At 33.4% G+C, this 23863-nt stretch overlaps 3 protein-coding genes across 4 annotated transcripts; 1 reads left to right on the forward strand and 2 right to left on the reverse strand.

Annotated features, from left to right (window-relative positions):
* Positions 1 to 2943: 2943 nt before the first annotated feature.
* On the reverse strand, positions 2944 to 5124 carry LOC133311066 (expansin-A8). Of its 2 annotated transcripts, XM_061512081.1 has the most exons (4): positions 5114 to 5124; positions 4207 to 4352; positions 3618 to 3930; positions 2944 to 3502 (listed from the first exon to the last, which is right to left on the reverse strand). In XM_061512081.1, exons 2-4 carry the CDS (start codon positions 4349 to 4351, stop codon positions 3202 to 3204), a joined length of 759 nt encoding a protein of 252 aa, XP_061368065.1. In that variant the 5' UTR covers position 4352; positions 5114 to 5124; the 3' UTR covers positions 2944 to 3201. The 2 variants fall into 2 exon arrangements, with proteins under 2 accessions (XP_061368065.1, XP_061368064.1); XM_061512080.1 differs by lacking the exon at positions 5114 to 5124 and having other exon boundaries at positions 4207 to 4409.
* Positions 5125 to 9678: 4554 nt separating this feature from the next.
* LOC133311065 (bZIP transcription factor 18) lies at positions 9679 to 13928 on the reverse strand. Its single transcript, XM_061512079.1, has 4 exons — positions 13461 to 13928; positions 13110 to 13242; positions 10761 to 10845; positions 9679 to 10388 (listed from the first exon to the last, which is right to left on the reverse strand). Exons 1-4 carry the CDS (start codon positions 13811 to 13813, stop codon positions 10012 to 10014), a joined length of 948 nt encoding a protein of 315 aa, XP_061368063.1. The 5' UTR covers positions 13814 to 13928; the 3' UTR covers positions 9679 to 10011.
* A 7672-nt stretch (positions 13929 to 21600) lies between these two features.
* LOC133311057 (RING-H2 finger protein ATL72-like) lies at positions 21601 to 23288 on the forward strand. The gene is made up of 2 exons (XM_061512074.1): positions 21601 to 22696; positions 22851 to 23288. Exons 1-2 carry the CDS (start codon positions 22393 to 22395, stop codon positions 22919 to 22921), a joined length of 375 nt encoding a protein of 124 aa, XP_061368058.1. The 5' UTR covers positions 21601 to 22392; the 3' UTR covers positions 22922 to 23288.
* Positions 23289 to 23863: the final 575 nt, after the last annotated feature.

Below are 23863 nucleotides of genomic sequence, written 5' to 3' on the forward strand. Positions count from 1 at the left end.
AGGGTGCGCACCCCTCTCATCAGAGTTTACGTACACTCACTTAAACATCTTCTCAGCATACTTGTATAATTTTTACAATGTGAATATGGTTGGTCCCATTTGAACTTTTAAACACCTACGTTCTTATTATGTTACTTATGCAGGGATGTGAGTTCATGTGCATAGAAGTGTGCACCAAGCATTTTTCCAGCCGTAATGTAAAGAAAAAAAATTTCAACATGAAAACCCGTAGTTAAGTTTCCTCGGATTTAATTAGAGATCCGAAGAATAGGGTATCATTTATGATTTTTGTCATAACCCCATGAGGCTTTAGAGGGTGCGCAGCCGGGGGAGGTGGGTGGGAAACTACGCTTTAACCTTTTTCTTCGTATGTGACGGGTAATTAAAATTAAAATTTGTTTAATTTGTATGTAGCTATTATTTTATAAAAATGTTATTCAATTATTTTAAAAAAATTGACTCTTACATTTTAAGATAAAAAGAAGAAGATAGAAAACAAAACACAGGATTTGTTGGGCTCCGTAAAGTTTTGGAAATATGTTGGTGGTGAAGAGTAGTTTAGAGTGGAAATACGGGAAATTTTATATTTATATTTTTTTTCCTTTACAACTTTGTTTATGTATTTTGGGCAATACATAAGTTGGTGTGTGTATTTCCAAGAATATATAGATATGGTTATAAAAGCTGTAAAGAAAAAAGGTGGTAAGTATAATCCTCTTCTTACTTTGTACACTATTTCTATACTATGTTTTTGTACTATCATGTCGAGATTGAGTCTTGTATGGGATTTATACATGGTAATTTGGTAAGCCTCTTGTTTACTAATTAAACCAATATGTCAAAAAAATTTAAGTGTAAAATTAATCGCAAAAGTTATTATAATTGCGATTAAGGGTTGGGTTATTTGGAAAGTTCGAATAGTATTGGCGAAAAGTTTGTTAGTAGGTCATGTGATTGCTGGTGCACTTTTACTGATTTATAGTATGCTTTTACTTGGAATGTGATACCTTAAACTTTTGGTTTAACAAAAAAAAAAAAAAGTAAGCTATAAATATCACGATCTTAAAAAAGCATGTTAGTAGCTGACCAGCCAAACAGATCCAGAAAGAATTTCTAGTAGAGTCAAAATCAGTTTAAAGAAAACAATATTGACTTAATCTTACAAGCTAAGTTAAAATCTGATAATCAAATTCAATCATTGGTTCTAGTTATAAATGATTATCCTTTTTCTTTAGCTTAACACTTGATTGATTTAAAATCAGGGCTTCATTATAAAAGCATCACCATACTTTGAAATGGTATCAAATGTTGACCTTAGAATGCATCTATATTTATATGCCATGTTCTACAATTCGTTGGGAACTAAAATAACAACCATTTGAAGACAATAATCATAACAATAATAGAAGTATAATTTATCATTCTGCTAACTTCTAGCTTAATCATTCGGCCATTATCTTTTCTCATTATCCTCTGCTACTGGTTTCACATGGCTGGACCTTACTGGAAGTATTTGGTGGAGAGTAGTTAAGGCAAGATTACGAGACATGGATTCGCCAAAAATTAAAATGGAAAGAAAAAGAAAAATACTTAAACAGTTAAAACATTTATACATAAGAAGAAGTATATTGTATAATCCTACTTAAAAGACATTATCTTTATCTTTCCGCATATTTTATACATGGTTCTAATAACCGACTTCATTTAAGTATTCATAATTTTTAACAATATTTCATATTTATTATAATCGTACACAATAGTCATGACTTTCAGTCATAATTTAATGTCTAATGATATTCTTTTGTAAGAAGATTTTGTGGCCAAAAGGAACATTAGTATTAGCTTAGCCGTCTCAAAATTAAGAAGTTTTATTAGTGATATCAAATTCGAATTATGGATATATTTTTGTATTGAAAATTTAATAAGGAGAGTTTTGCCACTCTTATAATCATGTCCGACTCAATTGGATTAGCTGATTAATTAATAAAATAGTGAAGAAATTTAAAAAAAAAAACATATATATTCAGGACAAAATTGTTTATGGCCGAAGAACTTAGCTAGGTAGCTTGCGGCAGCACCGTTTACTATAGGTTTGCCCCTTCATGCTTTAGATAGTATTTGGTATAAATTTTGGTTGAAATGCTGGGAAAGTGGGGGGTGAGAATTTTTTTTTACCATATTCAATATGAGTAAAAGTAAAAAAATCTCAGGATACTTTTTTTTCTATCATTCCCGTTTTAATTACACATGGGAAAAAAAAAAAAAACCCTATCCCACCCATGTTATTATTATTTTTCTCACCAACTAGAAAACACATTTTTATATTTTCAGACAAAAATGTCCTTATACAATATATCAACAGATGTGTAAAAATAAATAATTTTATCATTTTAGTTCAGATTCCCATCAATATCTTATAGTTAACCAAAATTTTTTTTTGGACTATGCCCCCTTAAAGATGCCATCTCTAATTCTTTAGGCTTTTACCCTTTGGGCTAGGAAAAACGTTGAATTTCTATTCTTGGGAGTTGCCATTGATGGCCCAAGTCAAACAAGTGCCATCGTCCAAAGTGCAAAAAGAAATATAAACAAGTAAAAGAAAGAAGAAAATGGTTCTACTTCTCGAAACTCTTTGACTTCTAAGAATCATATACTACTTGGACCTCCCGCTCCTGTTTGTATATTTTTAGGCAACAACCCCAATTCAATATTCAAAGTTGAAACTATGAATTGGTTAGTATTTTCACATGCGTGACAAGCGCAGGACAAGTAATATTGAAAAGAAGTCGGTGCAATTTTCTATGTTCGCTTTGAGGATTTACTAGTAGTCAAAAGTGAATTTAGTTACTGAAGATGCAGAAGTTGGAAAAGACTTGGAATCAAAAAGCATCATCAAATTGATATAAAGTCGCCCCCAACTTGGTAAATTATCATTTCGGGGGATTAAATATACAAAGCTATTGAGATCATCACCACTTTTACTTCATCAATGATCAATGGGATATCTCTGAAACTAAAAAAAACAACAACATATTATAATAGGCCTAGCGGGTGCCATATAGCCACCACAGCATTGAAACTCCTCCTAATCTACCTTTTTTTCTTTCCTCACACTTTCCAACTATAACAAAACAAGCCAACAATGCCATATATTACAAGCACACAAACATTAACTCAAAATGGGAACTTAAAAAAAGTTTTCTAAAACTGTCCCCCCTCAAATGTCTGTCCAAATTGCCAATTACCAGGAGCAACATTGTTGCTAGTCATAGTTCTGCCATCACTTGTAGTGACCTGGAAAGAGAGGCTTTGGCCATTGAGGTAAGAGTTGCTTTGCCAATTCTGGCCCCAGTTTCTAGACATTTTTTGCCACCCATTTTTACCCTTGATGGACACAGATTGAACATCTCCAGCTCCACCAACATTTGTGATCAAAACCAAGTTAAAGTAAGAGTGGCCATTAATTGTGAACCTGATTCCTCCTTTCTTCACACAGGGAACTCTGTTTCAAGCCAAAAAAAAAAAAAGCATGTTAATGAATGGTTCTAGTCAACACTGAGCTGAAAGCTTAAAATGAAGTACAAACAAACAAGTATTAAGGAATTTCTGGGATTTACCTTCTGAAGGAAACAGGAACAATTCCAGCTTTGTATTGTGCAATTTGTAAGAAAGCAGGCTCAGCAAGATCAAAGTGCTGTAGAGGAGGGTTGCACCACCCACCATTGTCATTAGACAATGCATAGTTAGGGGGGCAGAAGTTTGTAGCAGTAACCATTATGCTACCAGGGAGGCACCATCTGGGCTCACCATTACATTTCATTTCATAGCAAGAACCACAACTCAAGCCACTGTTGAATAGAGCAGTGCTTAGTGCTGCAGTGTTAGTCCCATAGCCTTGACTATACAAATTTCCATAACCACATGCCCCTCCTGAAATCATAACATTCTCATGAGAAACTCACATACACAAATGACTATATGAGAAGAGTCACTTTTAACTTCATGCCTAAAAGAAATCATAATGTACACCACAACAATGTTCTTTTTACTTTTAACCCCACATATAGCTCAAATATAGAAAAAAAAAAAACACTCCCAGTTAAACTCGGCTAGCGAGTGTGGGGTGAAGCTAAACCCTTACATAATTGCAAAGACACTGTTTCTTAGATTCGAACCCATAAAGACAAGGAATTTTATTAAACTTACCCATTGTGCCTGATGCATCTCCCCCACCATAAAATGTGGCATGACCACCTTGCCATCCACCTCCATAGTCACCATAAGTGCCTTTAAGGCATAGGTTAAGAAGAAAGAAAAGAAGAGAGATGGCAGAGGTTGCTGCAATTGCCATTGTGTGTGGTACTAGTAGTGCTTGGAGAAGTTGAGGACTAAGAATGTAAGATAGGAGAGAGAGCTTTACTTGTTGGTGCTTAATGCTCAGCTAAGATTGGTTTGCTTTTATAGGAAAATTAAGCATAGGTTGGGTGCACTAAAAGACCAAGTTGTGGGGTCTTATTATGCTAGAAAAAGACAAGTTAGCATTTCTCAAGTCTAAAAGAGAGAGCCAAACCTCAAAAACGTATTCACATTTTTTCAGAACTTGGGAGCGAGAATCAAGGCGCACATGCAAATGTTTCGGTTACACTACCAACTGCTTAATCTACGGCCCCACTTGGCACATGCATTTCTCAACTGTTCTCATGTAAGTTATATCTCTTAATTTTGTATGTTTATTTCAGTTGGTCATTACGTATGACAGTGTAGTGTCTTTTTTTTCTTCTTAAATGACCCTTAAATCACGGCCTATAGCAGAAAAAGGCCACTAATTTTGGGTTATCTTAAACCTTTTTAGATAGGTCCAACTTTGTGTGCTGTTGAGGACGGCACCAAACCTTGTAGAATTAATGACATTTATTAACATATACTAGACTTCTTTGCTTTTTTTTTTTTTCCACCTCTGCATACTTTGCATTCAATGAACCATTCTCAGTTGCAGTAATTTTATTTTGTAAATGTTGCCACCTTACATTACCCTTTCTGCGTTCTGCTTGGTTCTATCTTATTATGTATGAAAAGGACACAACAGTTTGAAGAAATGTGTATGCAGAAGGATTTAATATTGTAGATGGTTCTGAGCAAATAACCGACATGAACAGTAGCACTCCACAGAAACCATGAGGTCAAGTATTTTGATTACACGTGTCATTGCTCAAGTTAAGAGGATTTTGAAAATCATTACTGCTTAAAGTTTACAATGATAACCAAAATTCTGTTTTTGTCTTTTTCTTTTGCTTGCCTAACTCTCTTAATAATCCCCAGCATATATTAGTCACTTCAGATGAGTACTAATACTTGGAAAGAATCTTATTAATTATTTTATGGGTTACTAGTTTCTCCTTTCGCTGCTGATGAGAAAAGTTACAGCAAATTATTAACACTAGGATACGGGATCGTATCCTGACCTAAAAAAAAAAACACATCAGGATCCGGACGCATATCCTGATGAAAATAAATGTTGCTGCATTCTTTTCCATCTACAGTGACAGAAGAAGTATATAACCTTTATTTTATTTTTTAGGTTACTTGATAAACCATATTCTAATAAACAAATTGTATATAGGTAACTGTCTCTGCAATCAAAATAAATTACCTATGCCCATTTGTACGGTGGAACAAGTAAATTAAAACAGTTACATCACACTAACTATGAAATAAACTTTCAACAATTTACTAAAATCTAAGAAATTTGTGTCCAAGTAGTAAGTATATATGTAACTGCTTTACTTTAAAATTGATATAATTGTCTATTACTATTTGGAATATGCCAAATGGACACGTGGTTGCGTTCAATCAAAGGACTTAAAAGTTCAACAAAGACTCTCAAGAGCATATTGATTATTACAAGGCGTTTAATGAAAGGACTTACGGAAGTTTAAACAAAGAGAATGAGGGTGATTAATTTTTGTTTAATGAAACAAAGCTTTCAATGCTTCCAACCATCATTTTATGATGCTCCTTTTTGTATGCATATGGTAATTAATAATCAAAAAAGCTTTCGAAGGTGTTGTTGAAAAAATGGTGGGAGATCTGATATTGGCCCTACCATGTTAGGAGCACATGCACGTCCCGTTCTTCGCGGACCATTTTATTCAAGCGTCATTTTCAGAAAAATAAATAAATATATATATTCTTTGCTGTGGATGTTGAGGAAAGAAAACTAATAAGCAATTACAACAAACTTGGATAATGACTTATAGATAAATAAATAAATCTCCTAGTGGTTAGTAATATCAGTCATGGGGATGCATTAATTATGGATTATTTTTATTTTTATTTTCTTATAAATAGAAGCTATTTTGACTATTGCATGGTGCAGAAATTTTATAAGAAAGTGCTCACCAATAACATGTGCAGTTCAGGTTTATTGAAATTAAAAATGGCATAATAAATGTACATTCTTGCCTAGTGGCTAATCATACAAATCAACAAGGTCATTGTTATCTAATTGAGATGAAAACGGATTCTCTCGTGTCTTAATTAATATAATTAAGTTCTGTGAAAGAATTTAAATTTTTTGTAAACAAATCAATAATTATTATTTTCTTACTTTCTATCTTAATGTGTTTTCTCTTATATGCTTCACTATAGTTAGTTTCTTGGTTGGAAAAATTAGTTGAGGCTTTTCTAATGTATATAGATCTAACAATTGTGTACGAAATCTTTATAACATAGACGTGGTTGTAAATATATAATATGTGAAGAGGAAACCTCTTAAAAGTAAAAAGAAATTGATGGATAGTAAGAACAAAAGGACAATGGAGATCAGCAACTGTTCAGGATATCAAATCTTTTGGTTCGATTGTGACAATTCTTTAGTAGGACACGAATAAACGTCACTTTTAACTCACCGTAAGAACATCTTTTCACGAAGCCTGCAAATTTGTCTTCTTATCGGTTGAAATAATATTAGAGGAGGGTTTGATTAATTAATCACCTCCGTGATCAGATATACGAAGCAGCATTTTCTGCCCATATTCGTGAAGGATGTTTTCACCTTTTGCCTTTCTCATCAATGTCAATTCCGGGGAGTTTCCATAGATATATATAAGGGTAATATTTTTTTTATGTTATATAAATTTTTTTTTTATCTCTTATACTTATTTTTTAAATGTGTTTTATAAGAATTTTTTTTCTCATCTCAAACTCTTTTCTCTCTCCTATTTTGGATAAGAGATAATATTTTTTATATGTAATATAAGAAAATATCACCTTATATATAAAAGGGTTCTATTTCTCTAATGTTGTTGGAGATAAGTATCTTCTATCATAGACACATGATATGATGGGGCTCACCACCCATTAGAAAAAGAAAAAAAGAAAAAGTGGTGGCACAATTTTTTATGTGAGAGTAACATAAGATAGTTACCTCATGTAAAATGAGACAATGATTTCTCATATATAAAAGCTAAAGATAAAGAGCCAATGTAATTTTCGTGCTCCGATTTTCGGTGCAAGATTACCACAAACTAGAAGAGTAGAAGGCAACATCGAGAGAGCATACCAAAACTTGTGTCAGTTTTTGATAGAGAGCCGGAAAGCTTGTGTCCACAAAGCAAAAGACCAAAAGCGAAAACAATAAAGTCCCTTGCCTATGCATTTATGACCATTCAACATCCTACCTATTTTTTAAAAATCGAGTCTATATATGCTCAAAAAGGGGAAGATAATAATGACAACAATGAAATTGAAATGGAGAGAAGAATTCTTGTTCATGCTTGAAAGATCAAACAAGGGAAATTCAAAGAATCCTCTGTAGGGAGTGGCTGAATTACACTAGAAATGAGATCCACATAAAGGGGATGTGGATTAAATCCATATATTGTTTGTCTAGGGACCATATGAAGGTGCCCTCCACAAGGTTTGTCCCCTAGTCCCACTGGGGCAACATGCAAAACCAAGAATATGTATTGAACTTGAACCATTAGCAAACAGGGATTTGAGGGGTCACTTTCCAGTGGTAGGTAACTGCAATGGTCATATGTGGAAGGTATATAGACAGTCTTTCAAAGAGGTAGTTTCTTGCTTTGTTCAAACTGCAAACTCAAACATGTTCCAGACCCTACCATGTGCATTTAAATGGGGTGCTGGGGGCTGTAGCCTAGTAGGCCATCCATAACCAAGCGTGATTAATTGGTTACAAGTTTGGTGCCCATGTGTCCGTTGAAATGATATGTCACACAGGGTTAATAAGATATTAGAATTCGATGTGGAGCTTACTGCTCTGGATTATATTAGTTGTTCAAGAGGTCAGCTAGGTAGAGGTTGTTGTGAAGTTGAAATTAGGTGTTGGGTGTGGAAACGACCTTCACCGTCCACAATGGAAAAGATGAAGTAGAGGTGCACTGTTTTTCCTGACTGGTATGTTAGTGAACTTAACGAAACTGCTTATTAGGATAGTCATTAACTGGGTTAAAACTCAAAAGTGATTCCTGGACAAACTCTACCCGGTCAATTCTTTGGCAATTTTAGCAAGAAGACCAAGTGACTAGAAGGCAACTCCGAAAATTAGCTTTGAACCAAGTGGTTTAACCATCACCTGCGGTTCTATTCTACCACAAACATCCCATTTGATCATTTGTCATTTAGGACTCCTAAGTTGTTGTTCTTTTTTCTTTTGACATACAAAGGTTGAACCAATGAGTCAGAACTCCACTTAATCTTTACTTTATATCATATACAAGCGGTCAATCAGGATTTAGACTTTTAGTTTTGGTATCAGGCATTTTTTCCACAAGTCACTTTTTTTTCTTCTACAAAATAAAATTAAGAAGATAGTTTTACCAATCTAAAATCTTTAGCATAAGTGATTAGAGGATTATATCCCTCATGTTGTAGGAACCATTTTGTTGTCATGTTAAAAAAAGGACAAGGCATATATAGTACTAAAAATAGTGATGGGGCACTTTATTCAATAAATTGGTTTGTCTTTTTCTTAAGATGATACTTTTTTTGATTTCTACAACATAATGAATACATTTCCCAAGTGATTATTAAGTTCAGAGATATATATCATGCTCATTTCGGTTGTGCTTGACAATGTTTTTAAAAACAGTTTTTTTATTTTAGTTTGTAGTCTGAGAAACAGAAGTACTTAGAAATTGTCTCATAAAACTGATTTATTCTTCTTTTCCAGAGAATGTAGCTGTAGCCCAGAGGAAAAAAGAATGAAATGAAAAAATTTGACTTTGAAAAAATCAAAATCTTCAACCTCTTTCCTGCAATCTTATCGGCAAATATGACACAGAAAATGCCTGAGCTGGTGAAAATTAAAATGAAAAAAGAAGGACAGAGACAATATAAAGGATAAAGAAGGGAAGGGAAGGGACCGCAACCATATGGCTGCCATTTATTTCCCGCCTAATACTCGAGACCAACTAGTAAGATATGTGGACATTTGAGGCGCTCATTTAAATGGCTTCTTTAACACTGACAGGAGAGTTAACCAACAAAACATGTCTACCTTTCGATTTCACAAAAATAAAAAAACACGATGGTCCATCCATGGCATACCATGTCCATATGTGTCAACTGTTGCAATTGAAATTAATGACAAAATGGTTCTTTGTGCAATAAGGTAGAAAATGAGAACTGGCACCAACACCTGCTAGTCTGTGCCAAGTGCAAAAACGTGTACACACAGAAACGGTTATTGAATAGAAGGTGCAAATAAGTACAAATTCTCACAGCAATAAAATAATATGTAAAAAGAACCAGACTGGATAATATAACTTGATAAAACCTCTCGCATTTTGATCTCTATAAATTAATTCAAGTCTAACAAAAAAGAAAAGAAAAAGGAGCTACCTGAACAAGCAACCAAAATATATGAAATTTAATCAAATACAGAATTGAATAGAATAACAAAAAATCAATACCTTTAGGTCTCACTCATGTCAGTCTATGAACAATCCAGTAAGCAGGGTGATGACATGTAGGTCAGTCAAATTTGCATCAAAAGCCATTGTTGATTTTATTAACAGGAATGGAGGGACCATCAGGTATCAGAACATGAGAAACCCTGTGTCCTATGTCCAGCCCCCGAAATTGGCCAATAGAATCATTTGACAACATTTCTGACAAATCGTATGGAGTGGCTAGATCAAACGGAGGCCGATTTTGAGTAGACACATTAGATGAAAGTGAATGCAACTGTGACATTTGTATGGCCTGAAGTTCACCTGGCCCATGTTGTGGCTGATATGAGAAGAACGAAGCTTGAGAATATGGAAGTTGATGCATTCCCAAACCAAAGGTATCAGCATGAGTTACTATCTCTCCAGTAGCAATCTTGAGCCTATCAACTTCTTTCTTCAGGGCTTCATTTAGAGCTGTACATTTTGTTTTAGACAGGAGCGGTGAAGTCATGCAAATGAGTTGTAAATAACAGTATATTAGCTGAAAGTTTAACATAACAGACACACTACAAGTAGGTTATTGATCATGAGAAGGTCCAAAAACACTTCTTTTTCTTGAATGATGCAGTCTAACAATCTCAAAGTAATATTTAAAAGGGATCAAAAGTTGAAGACAATTTCCAATAACTTCTTAGAAAATAATAATTCCACTCATACTGATGTAAAAACCAGCAAAAATTCTTAGTATCAATTTAAGTGAAGCCAAAGAATAACTTGTATATCAAGTAACAAGTGGAAACAGGGACATTATAATGTGCACATTTTCTTTGTATGGCTGAGACATACCATCACATAACTTAGCTTGTTGCTCCATGGCTTGTAACCGAAGCTTCAACTCCGTATTTTCAGTAGTCAGACCAGATGTATCTCGCTGAAAAAGATGTTTCTGAATGAATAAGTCTCAGGTAGCATAGTATGAAAGTTCCTCATTACATATAAGGAATTTAACAAATTGCAACAAAGTACAATTAAAGGAAACAAAAGCATCTTCATCTAAAGATGAATAAATAACCACAAGAATCAATAGCAAGCCAACAAAGACAAGAAGAGGGGAAAAAAGCAAATAAAGGGGTATCTGATACGGACCTTCAACCCAAATATAGATCAATAACAGTAAACCAAGTGTTTTTGGCCTGAATAATCAGGTTTTTCATATATTGATGAAATTCAAATGACAATTACATGGACTATGACAATTAACTGAGACAATTTAACAATAAAAGGAACAATTACAAAATCTGGAAATGCTTAACAGTAAAGGATAATTCTAGAGGAATTCTAGAGCCGCTAGTCTCTCCCAAATCACCCTAAGGTGCCCAAGTTCCAAATGCCCAAAGATCCCTCTCCTCACTTTCCTGCTGCCTTTTAACCATCTCCCCTCTCTCTTTGCCACCTCATCCATTCTAACAGAATTGGAGCCTTCCAACAACCTCACCTCTAGAATATTCCCTTTATGAGCTGAGTCATCCTTCCCAAATAATTCTCTGTGGCAATTCTTAGGATAAATCATTAGTGGGGTCCTATCAGTATCTATTCCTGAAATTGACAAGGCAACCTGTCCAAACTTTAAATACAGCGGATAAAATTACATGACCATCATGTCGCAAAGAGAACAACACAGAACAATACATCTGCAAGAATGACATAGAACAATTTATCTAAAAGCCTTGTGTTTCAATATGGAAAAAAAGAAAAAAATTCATGTCTGTCTACGGGAGTGGATCCTCTCATGCAGAGGCGGATCTAGGTTCAGGAGAAGGGGGGCAAGTGCCCACCCTTGAAATATGATGCAAAATTACAAAAAGGGTTACTACCAATCAATTTCACCGTTAGATCGATTATGTTGATCCAACGGTTATATTTATTTTCATTTTTGTATGGTTATGATTTCCCATATTTAATACTTTATATTTATTTTCACCTTTGTGTGGTTATGATTTTTCATATTTAATGCTTTTACATTAAATATGGGGATCATAACCATACAAAGATAGAAATAAATATAACCGTTGGATCAACATAATCTATCTAACGGTGAAATTGATTGGTAGTAACCCTAGTTGGTTGTTACGATATCTTACCCCTTTAATTTCCCTCCTATTTTATTTTCCCGTGAGTTCTTTTTTCTCCTCCATCTTCATTATCCAAACCTAACAGCAGAGAGCTCTATTCCAGACCCATCGTTTGCATCTACATACTGATTCATCTCCTCTCAAACCTCAATCTCCGTTATTGAAAGTTGGAACATTTGCTTCTTCCTCCATCATAGGTCTAGTTGAGTCACAATCCGTCCAAATCTAGATCTCAACCAGACCCGGCCGGCAGCTGCTCGCAAGTTGCGTTTCAGACCAAATCCAAATCTATATGTACTTGAATTTATTGAATGCCCACCCTTCATTAATTTTCTGGATCCGCCACTGCTCTCCTGTCACATTATCTCAAGTGAGAGAATCTCAATCGTCTACAAATCAACGGTTCTCCTTTCATCACTTTTTATCCTAACACACTCTCATGTCATATTTGATTTGTCTATAGATGACTGAGATTCTCTTACATAAGGTCATGTGAGAGGAGAGGATCAATTCCCCTGTGTCTATATATATATACATATATATATATATATATATATATATATACAAATACATATATATATATATATATAACACTCCTTGACATTCTCTTTGTAATACTCTTTCTATTATTAGGTGAAATCCCAAGAGAGTAAGCCTAGGGCCCACATGGAATTTTGCCCGGTAATACTGTTGAATAAAAGTAACAACAAAGAGTGTAATGCTAGCATTCTACACACACACATATGGACAGGACCAATTTACACTCGTGTAAGTATTACACGGCTATTGATCTTATTTATATCTGAAGGCTTTAATTTATTAGTTATGTTTCGTTAATTTGAGCCATTAGATAAACACACATCCTATGCAAGTCATTCTTCTGTGCATAACAATATTTACATTTTCAAAATACAACAAACATCAGTGAATAAACAAGAGGAAGACCAAGAAAAGTACATCTGTCACTAGAAATAACTATATTAGGTGTAATGCAGCTAATAAGATTTGTCCAACGTAGTTATTTATCAATCAAGCAAGACAATTTTCAAATTTCAATAAGAACCTGGAAAAGATTTAATTGAGCTGAAAGGGTAGTTGCTTCTGTTTGAAGAGTTTGAATTTTTCTCTCAAGCTCCAACACATAACAAGCTTTCCTCTCTTTTGAGCGCGCGGCAGATTGGCGGTTGGCCAGAATCCTGCATCAAATGCACGATTTGAGAAAACCTCCTTTAAGTAACAAATCGCTATGGACAAATTATGAACAGAGTAGTGAAAATTGCATTGTACATTGTGGCTCAGGCAAGGAGAGAAAACCGATTTCCGTTTAGGAAAAGCGAAAATGGAAATTCTATTATTCAAAAGCGAATCCGAAATTCCAAAAATAAGGAAAAAGGTGAAGTGAATGTGAATCTACCTCTTGGCTCGCTTGGGATCAACGGTCCACAATTCAGCGAGCTTATCAGGGGACATGGCCTTCTTAGCCTCAATGCCCTCAGACAATAACGAAGAAGACGCATCGGCCGAATTGCTGCGGCGGTGACCGGGCCTACCGGTTTTGCTGCTCTCTGCGGTGGCGGAGGGTGGCGGCGATTGGAGTTTGGATCCGGATTTGTCGGAATCAACGTAAGCGGAGAAGAGGTCGTCGTTCGGGGCGGGATCTTGGAAATGGAGGGGAGGGGCATCGAAGGGATCGAGTTCGAGGTCGAAGTCATCGGGGATCCGGAAATGGACCTCCGATTGAGATCGCCGGTGATACGGCAACGACATCGTTTTTTCGGGGAAAGAGGAGAGTGACCGCGTTGTTCCGATCCGGTCACTGCTCCTTTTCCCTTTTCACACTTCCCCTTGTTGCGGTGCTTGTCTTCTATAAAGGCAAACCTTTACCTTGTCGTTTCTCGGGGTTGTCAAGTACGTATACTCAGCTACGTACACGATAGTAATAATAATAGGGGAAAACATTTGTACTTTTTAAATTATTTTATATTTAATTATTGATTTTCATAAATTAGCGGTTAGAATTTATTGAATTTATTATAAATTATAAATTAATTAATAAATTTAATTTAACAAATCTTAATTATTGATTGAGAAAAATTAATGATTAGATTCGAAAATAAAATAAATTTTGAAGGGAAAAATATTTTTCCAATAATCTAATTACTGCGGTTTTCATTTGTTCTTTTTTCACGCATTTTTTTGTTGTGCAACTGAGTTTGTCTGTGTTACTTTGTTATTAATGCTGCATATCGATCCTAGGTACCAGGTAGTCTCTTTTCTTCTATTTATTTATTATTATTATTATTTTTGGAAGGTAGTACCTTTTCTTTTCTTTTTTTAGTTTTCAAGCTGTTCATTATAAGGATTATATTTAGTTCGAGTATTTATTATATTCTATTAAAGAAGACAACTTTTTCAATTGTTTTTTTTTTTTGTTAAATTACATAAAACCACCCTAAACTTTAAGTGTTTTTTAAAAGACTACCTTCCACTTCTAATTAAAACAATTCACCACCTTATACTTCAACATTTCATCAATTAGACATATTTTATAAATTTAAGACAAAAATATCCATGTCTTCAACCTGCTATTAGATAATGTATTATCAACCTTATCACAAGTGCTCCACAACAAAAACTAAACGAAACAAAAATGGATAATTTTTAAAAAATTAATAATCCTTCTTCGTAGTCCATAGTCTACTAACATCTTGCTCGTTAATTAACGAAGATGCAAAGCATCAGATCATGAGCGAGTTTATTTTATAATGAAAAAACAGAAAAAGGACGTTGCGTTGAAGATGTTGCATTTCGATAAGTAATATATCTTGGAAAGTAACATGGACGACAAAGAATCTTCTATTTATTTCTAAGGATTTTCTACGAAAAATGAAGGATGCGATGCAGACAAGAAAAAATACAACCTATTATTTTCTCGAGAGACAAATATTTATTTATGAATAAGTCCTTCTAATTTGCGTGATATATAAATCGCTGACTAGAAATCAGTTTAGTAAAAGAGTAGCAATGGCTAGTAGCAAATTGATAGCAAAGGATATTTTTGTCATAAAATTATTGAATATGTTTAATTGATTTAATGTTGAAGTATAAGAGGGTTTATTGATTCAATTCAAAATATAAGGTGATTTTTTGAAAACACATATAAGTTTGAGGTGGTTCTATATAATTTAGCCTTTTTTTTCATTCTTATTCTTATGACTTGAACTCAAAATCTGTAATTAAGACAGTCAGACTCCTTTCCATTATTGCCAAAAGTGTTTCTACTATGAGTATGACAGATATTTCATTATATTTTTAGGACTACACCAACATATTTGAAACTATAACTCTAGAGAACTCTTTTTTTTAAAGGTACATGAAAGTATTAACTTCTGTTGTCAGCATCTGCAACTCCAAAATTAGACTGTTAACATGAATGTAGAAAAGTGTCTTAGGGGACGTTTGATTCAGGAAATTTTTTTGGAATAGTAGAGAAATATAATAGATAGAGAAATGATTGAAAGATAGATAAAGTGAAATAGGTAGAAAAATGTAAAAAAAAGTTGTTTGGTGGGGAAAAACTTTACTGAGAAAATTATGTAACTTTATGAAATCAACAGTGCATTAAAAGCTAGATAACCGTTTTTCCGAAAAATCCTACCTTCAAATTGGGTTTCTAAACAGTGCGGATATCTATGTTTCTCATAAATCCAGACAAATTGGATAGATGGGTTTTTGGTGAAAATACGTTGAAACAAACATGGTGTTTCTAAAAGCCATACTTCAGAAACATAGATATCCGTTGAAAAGTTCCTAACCAAACACCACCTTAAAATTTATTTTTAAAGTGAGTGAATACGTAAATATTTTATTATATTTTATTATCATATATATATATATATATATATATATATATATATATATATTACAGTCTCGTACTTTTTTTTTCACTTTACAAATAATATTGTTTGAAGTGAATCTTATTTAATTGCAATAATTTCATAAAATGAGTATTTTTTTTATAGGTAAAAGTTTAGATTATGAAAAGGCACACCTCGTGCAAAATATAACCAAATTATCAAAGTTATGATTGGATTACACATATAACCTATTAAGATATGTACCCACCCTCAATTTTAGTATATAAAACTTCATGAACTTTTCTTAAAGTTTTACTAATGTGATTAATTTGACATCAATTTGTTCTTTTAAAATGTTTGTATTAATTTAATCCTTGAGATCAAAATGGTTCTTCAATTACGTTCCGCGTGACATTCAAATGAACCATTTTGATTTATTTAAAATCTTTAATAAATTAATTTAATGTCAAAATCTTTAAAAAAAATTGATGTAAAGTAAATTTTTAAAAGACAAAATATAAGTTTAGTCTTTGTATCTTCATCATTTTAGGCAAAATTCTTTTAAAGTAAACTCATTTATAGAGTAAGAAAAAATACATTCATTCTTAATTTAATTTAAAATATAAATTATTTTAACTCACTACATTTTTCAAAAAATATATACATTTAACTAATTTTTTTTATATAAACAAACTTTTCCCTCATCGTTCAATATCACTCTTCATAAAATTTTCAGGTAATTTAACATAACATTACTAGATGCGTTATATTCATAATTACCAATTGGGTTGTGTAACATTAAAGGTTGGAATAGATTAAACAATTTGTCAAGATCTTATGGCCTCACTTGAATTAGGTCTAGTTTGGTCTATTTACTAAATACTAACTTAGCTATATTAAGACCCCTTTTTTTTTGAAAAAAAAAAATATTTTAAAAACACTATATTAAGTCTTTTTAAAAACACTTATTTTCCTAATAAGACTATAGTCTAGGCCTATGTAGCACCAATACCGACACGGGACACGTGGCACGACACGACATTCCGACACGTTAATTCTAAAAAATATTAGATTTTGACACGTTAAGATACGTTTCGATATTAAATAATATTTGTAATTTATGTAGTGTATATTATATTTAATATTCAATAATTAACAAAAAATGAAACTAAACTTATAATATTCATCAATTTTGCAAAGAAACATAAGATATCTCAAATATTTATATTAAACTCAATAAAATGGTAATCATAATCCAACGAATCTAATAGTTGGAACTAAAAACTCAACCCAACGCAACCTTTGAACATTTTTTTGCATTTCTATAACGCGGATGGAAGTGTCGGAGTCGGAGAGTGTCGGACACGACACGTCAGAATTTTTGAATTGTCGGTGCTTCATAGGTGTAGGCCATCCAAGGATTTTTTCATTCTATCTATTCATTGAATAAGTGATGATCCAGCGGTTCTACCTTTTAAACTCGATGATGACAATTTGTTTTAGTAAATAAATATTATTATTATAATATTAAACTTTTATTGTTATTGTTATTAAACTTTAACTAGAATATTTTGAAAATGTATATTTGTTGGCCTATTTTATTACTTAGACTTGCTAAGTTATTCAGGTGAAAATTTATTGCTCTATTTAAAGGCCTCACTGCAAATTAGGACTTTAAACAGGCTTTTTATTATTATTATTGAAACAGGCTTTTAGATAATGCCAGGTTTTTCAAAACGGTTAAGTTGTAATCCCTTTTATCTTACCTATAAATAATAAATTTATTTTTATTTTTATTCGATTCATGAGTTATTGATAATTAAGTTTTATACATTTTTTTTAAAAAATTGACCGTATAAAATAATTAAAATTTAATTATTTTCTAAATAGAAAAAGGTAAATACTCCAACAATATAGTTTGAGTATAATTGAATTGGTTTCGTGGAGAGAAGAAATAACTATTTAAAATTAGTATGAAAGTTTTTAGAAGATAGATAACCTTTTTATTGAAACTCGAAAAATAATACAATTCGACATTTCATCATATATATAAAAAATAAAATAAAAAAATCTCATGTGTCATGTGTGATGCATGGAATATATTTTATAATGTTATATATTATTATAAAAGAGTTCTCTATAAAATAGAAGAGATGAAGCTAATTATTTACAAATTTAAGAATTGAAAGAAAATAGAGTGAAGAAAAATAAATAAATTATTTACAAATTTAAGAATTGAGAGAGAATAGAGTGAAGAAAAATAAATTGAGACTCGAAAATTTTAGAGAAAACTGCAGATGAAGAATGAGAAAAGGAAGATAAATTAAAAAAAAAGGAGATTTCAAGAAAACAAAAGTGAAGGTGAAGATATCCATGGCATACGTTTCTCTGTTTTTTTTTTTCACATTTTTTTAAATGTGACCGGTTTTATTTCTCATTATTATTATTTGTGAAGGATCATACACTTTAAAAATGTGTATTTCATCACTGTTTAACGTATGCATAAAAATTTCTCTTCTCTTTTGTATATAAAAAAAACGTATGCATAAATTTGAGTTTAATTTATGGAAAAATATTTATCCTTTTAAAGGATGATATTTTTGTTAAGATAGTGTTTTTTATTTAAAAATTAAATTAAAAAAATCACTCACTTCTTCCCATATGATTTTCATTGTATATCTCTTTCTCTCACTTAAAATTTTTTAAAAGAATAAACACCAAATCCTTAATTTAATTATGAGTTTAATGTTTCTTCTCTTGCTATAGAATTCTTTTTTCTATCACAATTATGTAAAAGTAAGTGGGTTCCAATATTTTTTCCTTTAATTATAATCTTCAATGATAATATAACACAAGTAATGTTTCGGATGATAATAATCATAATATAACACAAGTAATGTTTCGGACGATGAATTTTTTTTTTAAAAAAAAAAAGACTTATTCACCCGAATTCAAAGATTATGTTTAAGAGAAATGACAAAGTTGTTCAAGGTATGACCTAGAGTAATTAAGGAAAGAACTTGATTCAATTCCCGCCACAAAAAATAATAATTAGAATCTTTATTAAAAAAAAAAAAAAAAAAAACTTCCCTAACTTGCTTTTACCTGTTGCCTATTGCCTGTTGGTGGCATATATGCGAACAGTGACCAAAATGTCATAGACAAAAAATTTACCAGACTGCTACGTCAACAGTAAATTTTGCCAAAATGTCACGTGGCATAATTCGCTGCACAGTGTAGCGAATTATGTATGCAAGTAATTCGCTACACAGTGTAGCGAAATATGCCACGTCAGAACGCAGAGAACCAAAGATGCCACATGTCAAATTTTGCAAAATTCGCTACATGGTGTAGCGAATTTTGCAAAATTTGACATGTGGCATCTTTGGTTCTGACGTGGCATATTTCTGTGTAGCGAATTACTTGCATACATAATTCGTTACACTGTGTAGCGAATTATGCCGCGTGGCATTTTGGCAAAATTTACTGTTAGTGTGGCAGTCTGGTAATTTTTTTGTCCAAACGTGACAAAATGATCACTCTCCCGGCATATATTAGGTGATCCAACTTTGGACTAAAAAATAATAGAATGATGTGGATGAGATACAAACCAAAATCCAATTAAACTGCTCGTATCAAAGTGGTGTCGGTCTTGCTTTCTGGAAAACAATATTTACCTCTTAAACACCCTCCCTCCAAAATATAAAAATCTAAAGGCCCATAGAAATATCCAAAAACCAAAGAGGGTGGAAAGCTATAATCAAAGATCGATTAAGATTGGCCCTTACTTGTAAGTTGTCAATTATTACAGAAACAATAGACAAAATGCTAAGGTTAAAGTGGCCCCAACAAGAGCACTGGGCTGAGGCTTCCATTCAAGCACAACTCATAAGTCCTAACCATGAAACCATTCCTGACGTGCACGCAAAACCAGGCATAGCTCCTTTCCTAGTGGGCCCAGGCTCCTCTTATCAGTGACAGTCTAACACCTCAGTCACTACAGGCTGCGATTATGGGCTTAAACAATTCCTATATTTTTTCTTTTTTTTTTTACTTTGATCCATGACCTAAATAGTGCAGTTGGTTAATCTTGTTTGCTTCAATTCTAATCCCTATTTCTCCCACCTAAAATAGAAAGGATTTTATTAGTCTCATGTTAAAAGAGATACGTTATCTCATGTCATAGAGATAAATTTGTGGGTTTCACCACTTGAAAAAATAAAAAAAAGAAAAGAAAAAAGTGGCACAATAGCTATTAAAGGGTGTGTAGGAGGAAAAACTTTTCTCATGTAACATGAGAATAGTTGTTCCCAAATAAAAAGGCTATTATGCTACCATGGTAGAGTTTGATTACAAAACTAAATTAATTATTGACTCGTCACTTTAAATATAAGTAATTATACTGGTATCCACAATTTATAAAATAAAATGTCTACCAACAAAGCACAACACATTTGGTAGATAGTTGAGTTCCTCAAACATGTTGACAGAAGTTCAATACTTGATCGTGTGTATGAAAAAAGTTTTGTTGAGAAATGTTTATCCACTTAATATGTCTCGTGCCTCGAAAGAAACTATCGGATACATTGGGAAACAAAAAAGAAAAGAAAAGAAAGAATGTATACATAAAATTTTGTAACATGTCTGTATGAGAGGCTACCAATTTAGTAAAAAAGTAATAATATATTATGGGTATTGGTAAGAATTTAAATCTTTTTATGTTTATTTTCTAACAAGACAGTAAATAGTATGTTATAAAAGAAAAACATATAAACACAGTGAATCTTATTATAATTATTTTTGTGTTTTTCTGTATCCTGTTCGTAATTAAGGCAGAAGAATACAAATTGGTTGGCGAACTTGTATGAAGTAAAGTCAATGGAGGAGACAGGTAACAATCTCAAAGAATGATGTGGTATCTAGTGAAAGAGTTGTGGGGTTGGGCTATGGCCCATGATGCTGAAGTCTGAACCACATCACCTCTCATGTGCCCACTCTTTTCTCTTTCTCATGACCCACACAGTACAACCTTCATTGTAAATTTGCGATACATATCCTCCTTGCCGTGATAAACATGTCACCATTGATAAAATACGACAAAGGAATTTGTATGCTTATAGCTATATATGTTGGCCTTTTTCTCAATCGTCTAACCCCTACACAGTCAGCTATTTCGTTTTGTATATAGCCCATCAAACTTGTCTTTGAGATTAACACATCCCATAACTTGGTTTAATTGTGCTAAATGATGATTGTTAAATCAGCTTAATGCCAAAGAAATATCACACACTTCCATAGGGTAGTATCATACTGTGTACTGATTTCTGTACACCTTTTTTAAGTTATTCAACTTTGGATATAATTATAAGTGCTACAATTAGCGGTATCGCTAGATCACAAGCTAAAATTGAACGTTGGTTGAGAAAAAAAGGTAAATGAAGGGGACACATTACTTCAACTTTAAATTAATGGTTGAGTGGAGGAGTGGGAGAAGGATTTGGTGCTCAGAATAAGTGCTTCTTTATATAAGCTAATTTTGATTAGGTGGGATAAGGTACCATAAACAAAATTCCTAACCGCCTTTTCTTCCCTATGCTGATTCTAAAATTAACCATCTGCATGTCCTGTCTCACAGCAATAATAAATATAAGGGGACACACCAAACAAGTTAAGAAGCTGTCTTGCTTTCATTTCGTAACATAATATCTATGTCACGGTTGCACCTGCAACTTCTAAACACTACAAGGCACTTTAATATCCACACAACATAAAAAGCTATACCTTCTTCCTTTGCGTCACAAAATTTGAGTCTATAATTTTGTGCTCTGAATAGTTAGAAGAAAAACTCTAACCATTCCTGTTGGATCAACATCACAAGCCCGGTAAGACCAATTAAAACCTTTCATAGTCATGGTTTGCATGATGGTTTTTGGCCTATGTGGAAGAAGTCTATGATTGGATTAGAGTGGAAACGCCATTAGTTACTTGAGAGCCAGAAAATTTTGTGTTTGTGCGCTTCTATAACAAAGTGGTTCCGTTGGTTTTCATCCTTCTCAGATACTATTCACCACCACCCCCCTTCTTCTATGATTCCCTCTTCCTTGTAACCAAAGAGATGTCCTTCTCTGTTTCTTGTTGGTAAAGGGTCAAGTAAAGAACAAACGCCAAAAGTTATTTCAAAACCTTTCTTGCTTGATTCCCTTCACTTCTTCTGACAAGCATAAAAAATCTTAAATCCTTACATCACAGGAAGCTAAATCCAGCTACACAAGGTTATAACAAGCCTGACATGTATCAATCCTCTCAAATTTCTCTGTGGGTCGATTTGCTACTGAAAAACCGTGGATTAGTGCATTTTCAAGCTCATTTGCCAAAGCTTTTCAAGCAGCAGGCATAGATACCTCAGCTGATATCAAAAGGGTACAAGAATCTGAGTTTTTCAGTTGGAATTATTGGTGTTTTTGAAGTATCTGACACAGAGAATCCATAATGGTTCTTCATCGCCGCCTGTTGCTTGACCCAGATTCAAGCTCAACTGCACCAGGTAACGTGAATAGAACAAGGGATTCTTTCACAGGAGACGCAAATTTTGACACCAACATGGTGATTATCTTGGCAGCTTTGCTTTGTGCACTTATATGTGCTCTTGGACTTAACTCAATTGTGCGCTGTGCTCTAAGATGTAGCCGCAGGTTGGCTTTTGAGACACCAGAGGAGGCTGCAGCTCGTGCAGCAGCAAAAGGACTAAAGAAAAGGGCATTGCATCAGATCCCTATAGCTGTTTATGGTTCAGGTACTACTAGTATTGTAGCCACAGATTGTCCAATTTGCCTTGGGGAGTTTATGGATGGTGAGAAAGTTAGAGTGCTACCAAAATGTAACCATGCATTCCATGTAAGGTGCATAGATACTTGGCTGCTCTCACATTCCTCTTGTCCTACTTGTAGACAGTCTTTGCTTGAGCAACCAACAATTTTTGAAGCCGCAACCGCAGCTGCAGGAACCTCGAACCATGTAGAGAATGCCTTAGGATGACATGAACATGGTCCTTTAGTTGTAGCTGTGGATGAGGTTGGCTAATTGTAAATTGCAATCTTAACCCTCCACCTTGAGAATTCACCAAAAAAGGGAAAGCGTGAATAAATTGAGACTAGTTGTTTGTAGTCTTGGATTAGGAACCTTTTGTGTATATGGTGCACTTCTGTGATTGTATCAAGAATTGTATATATGGAGCTTGAATGATGGTTTCTGAGAGACCATTCTGTGTTTGTGCAAGTTTTTCTGACATGAGATATAGTGCTAGATCTTGAAGTTTGTTGTCTGTAAATAGATTGAAAGGCAAGTGATGGTCAACTAGTTGAATACTTACTTGGATGGCATTTTGTATCCAGAAAATTGAAAGTCTTGTTAATGAATGACTACTTAAAACATAAAACTATTCAAAACCTAGCTCAGTTTTTTCCTTTTTCTACATTACTTCACTAAAGCCCTTCCTTATCATCTGAATTGAGCTCAAGTGGATTTTAGAAGTAATTAATGCAATAAGACTCTCAAGTAGATATTACATATTTTGTTCATGATCAGCATTTGGATTTTAGAACTAACTAAATATATCACACAGAATCAGAATGGCATGTGACTTGGCAATCAATGTCAGAAGAACGACAATCTGATATCCCATGAAAGAGAATCTATTTGCTCTGCATGAGAAAGCCGACACTGATGCTCTATCTGATGCTCCTTTCCCCCTCCATGTGGGTAGCATATTCTTCTTTGAATGGAAATCCACATGGTCAAAAATATTACAATCGAAACTAACCTTAATTACTAGAGAGATAAACCAAGTCCTGAATAAGCACCTCAAAAAGAAAGAGTTGGAAATCTGATTCCAAAACTAAAACAGGAATTAGTCAATAAGCAATAAGCATAAAAGCATAAGTGAGAAATTACTATCATTCCA

Source organism: Gastrolobium bilobum, unplaced genomic scaffold, assembly GCF_033153095.1.
Source record: "Gastrolobium bilobum isolate Gb01-03AN ecotype WA unplaced genomic scaffold, APGP_CSIRO_Gbil_v1 utg12942, whole genome shotgun sequence".
Lineage (NCBI taxonomy): Eukaryota > Viridiplantae > Streptophyta > Magnoliopsida > Fabales > Fabaceae > Gastrolobium > Gastrolobium bilobum.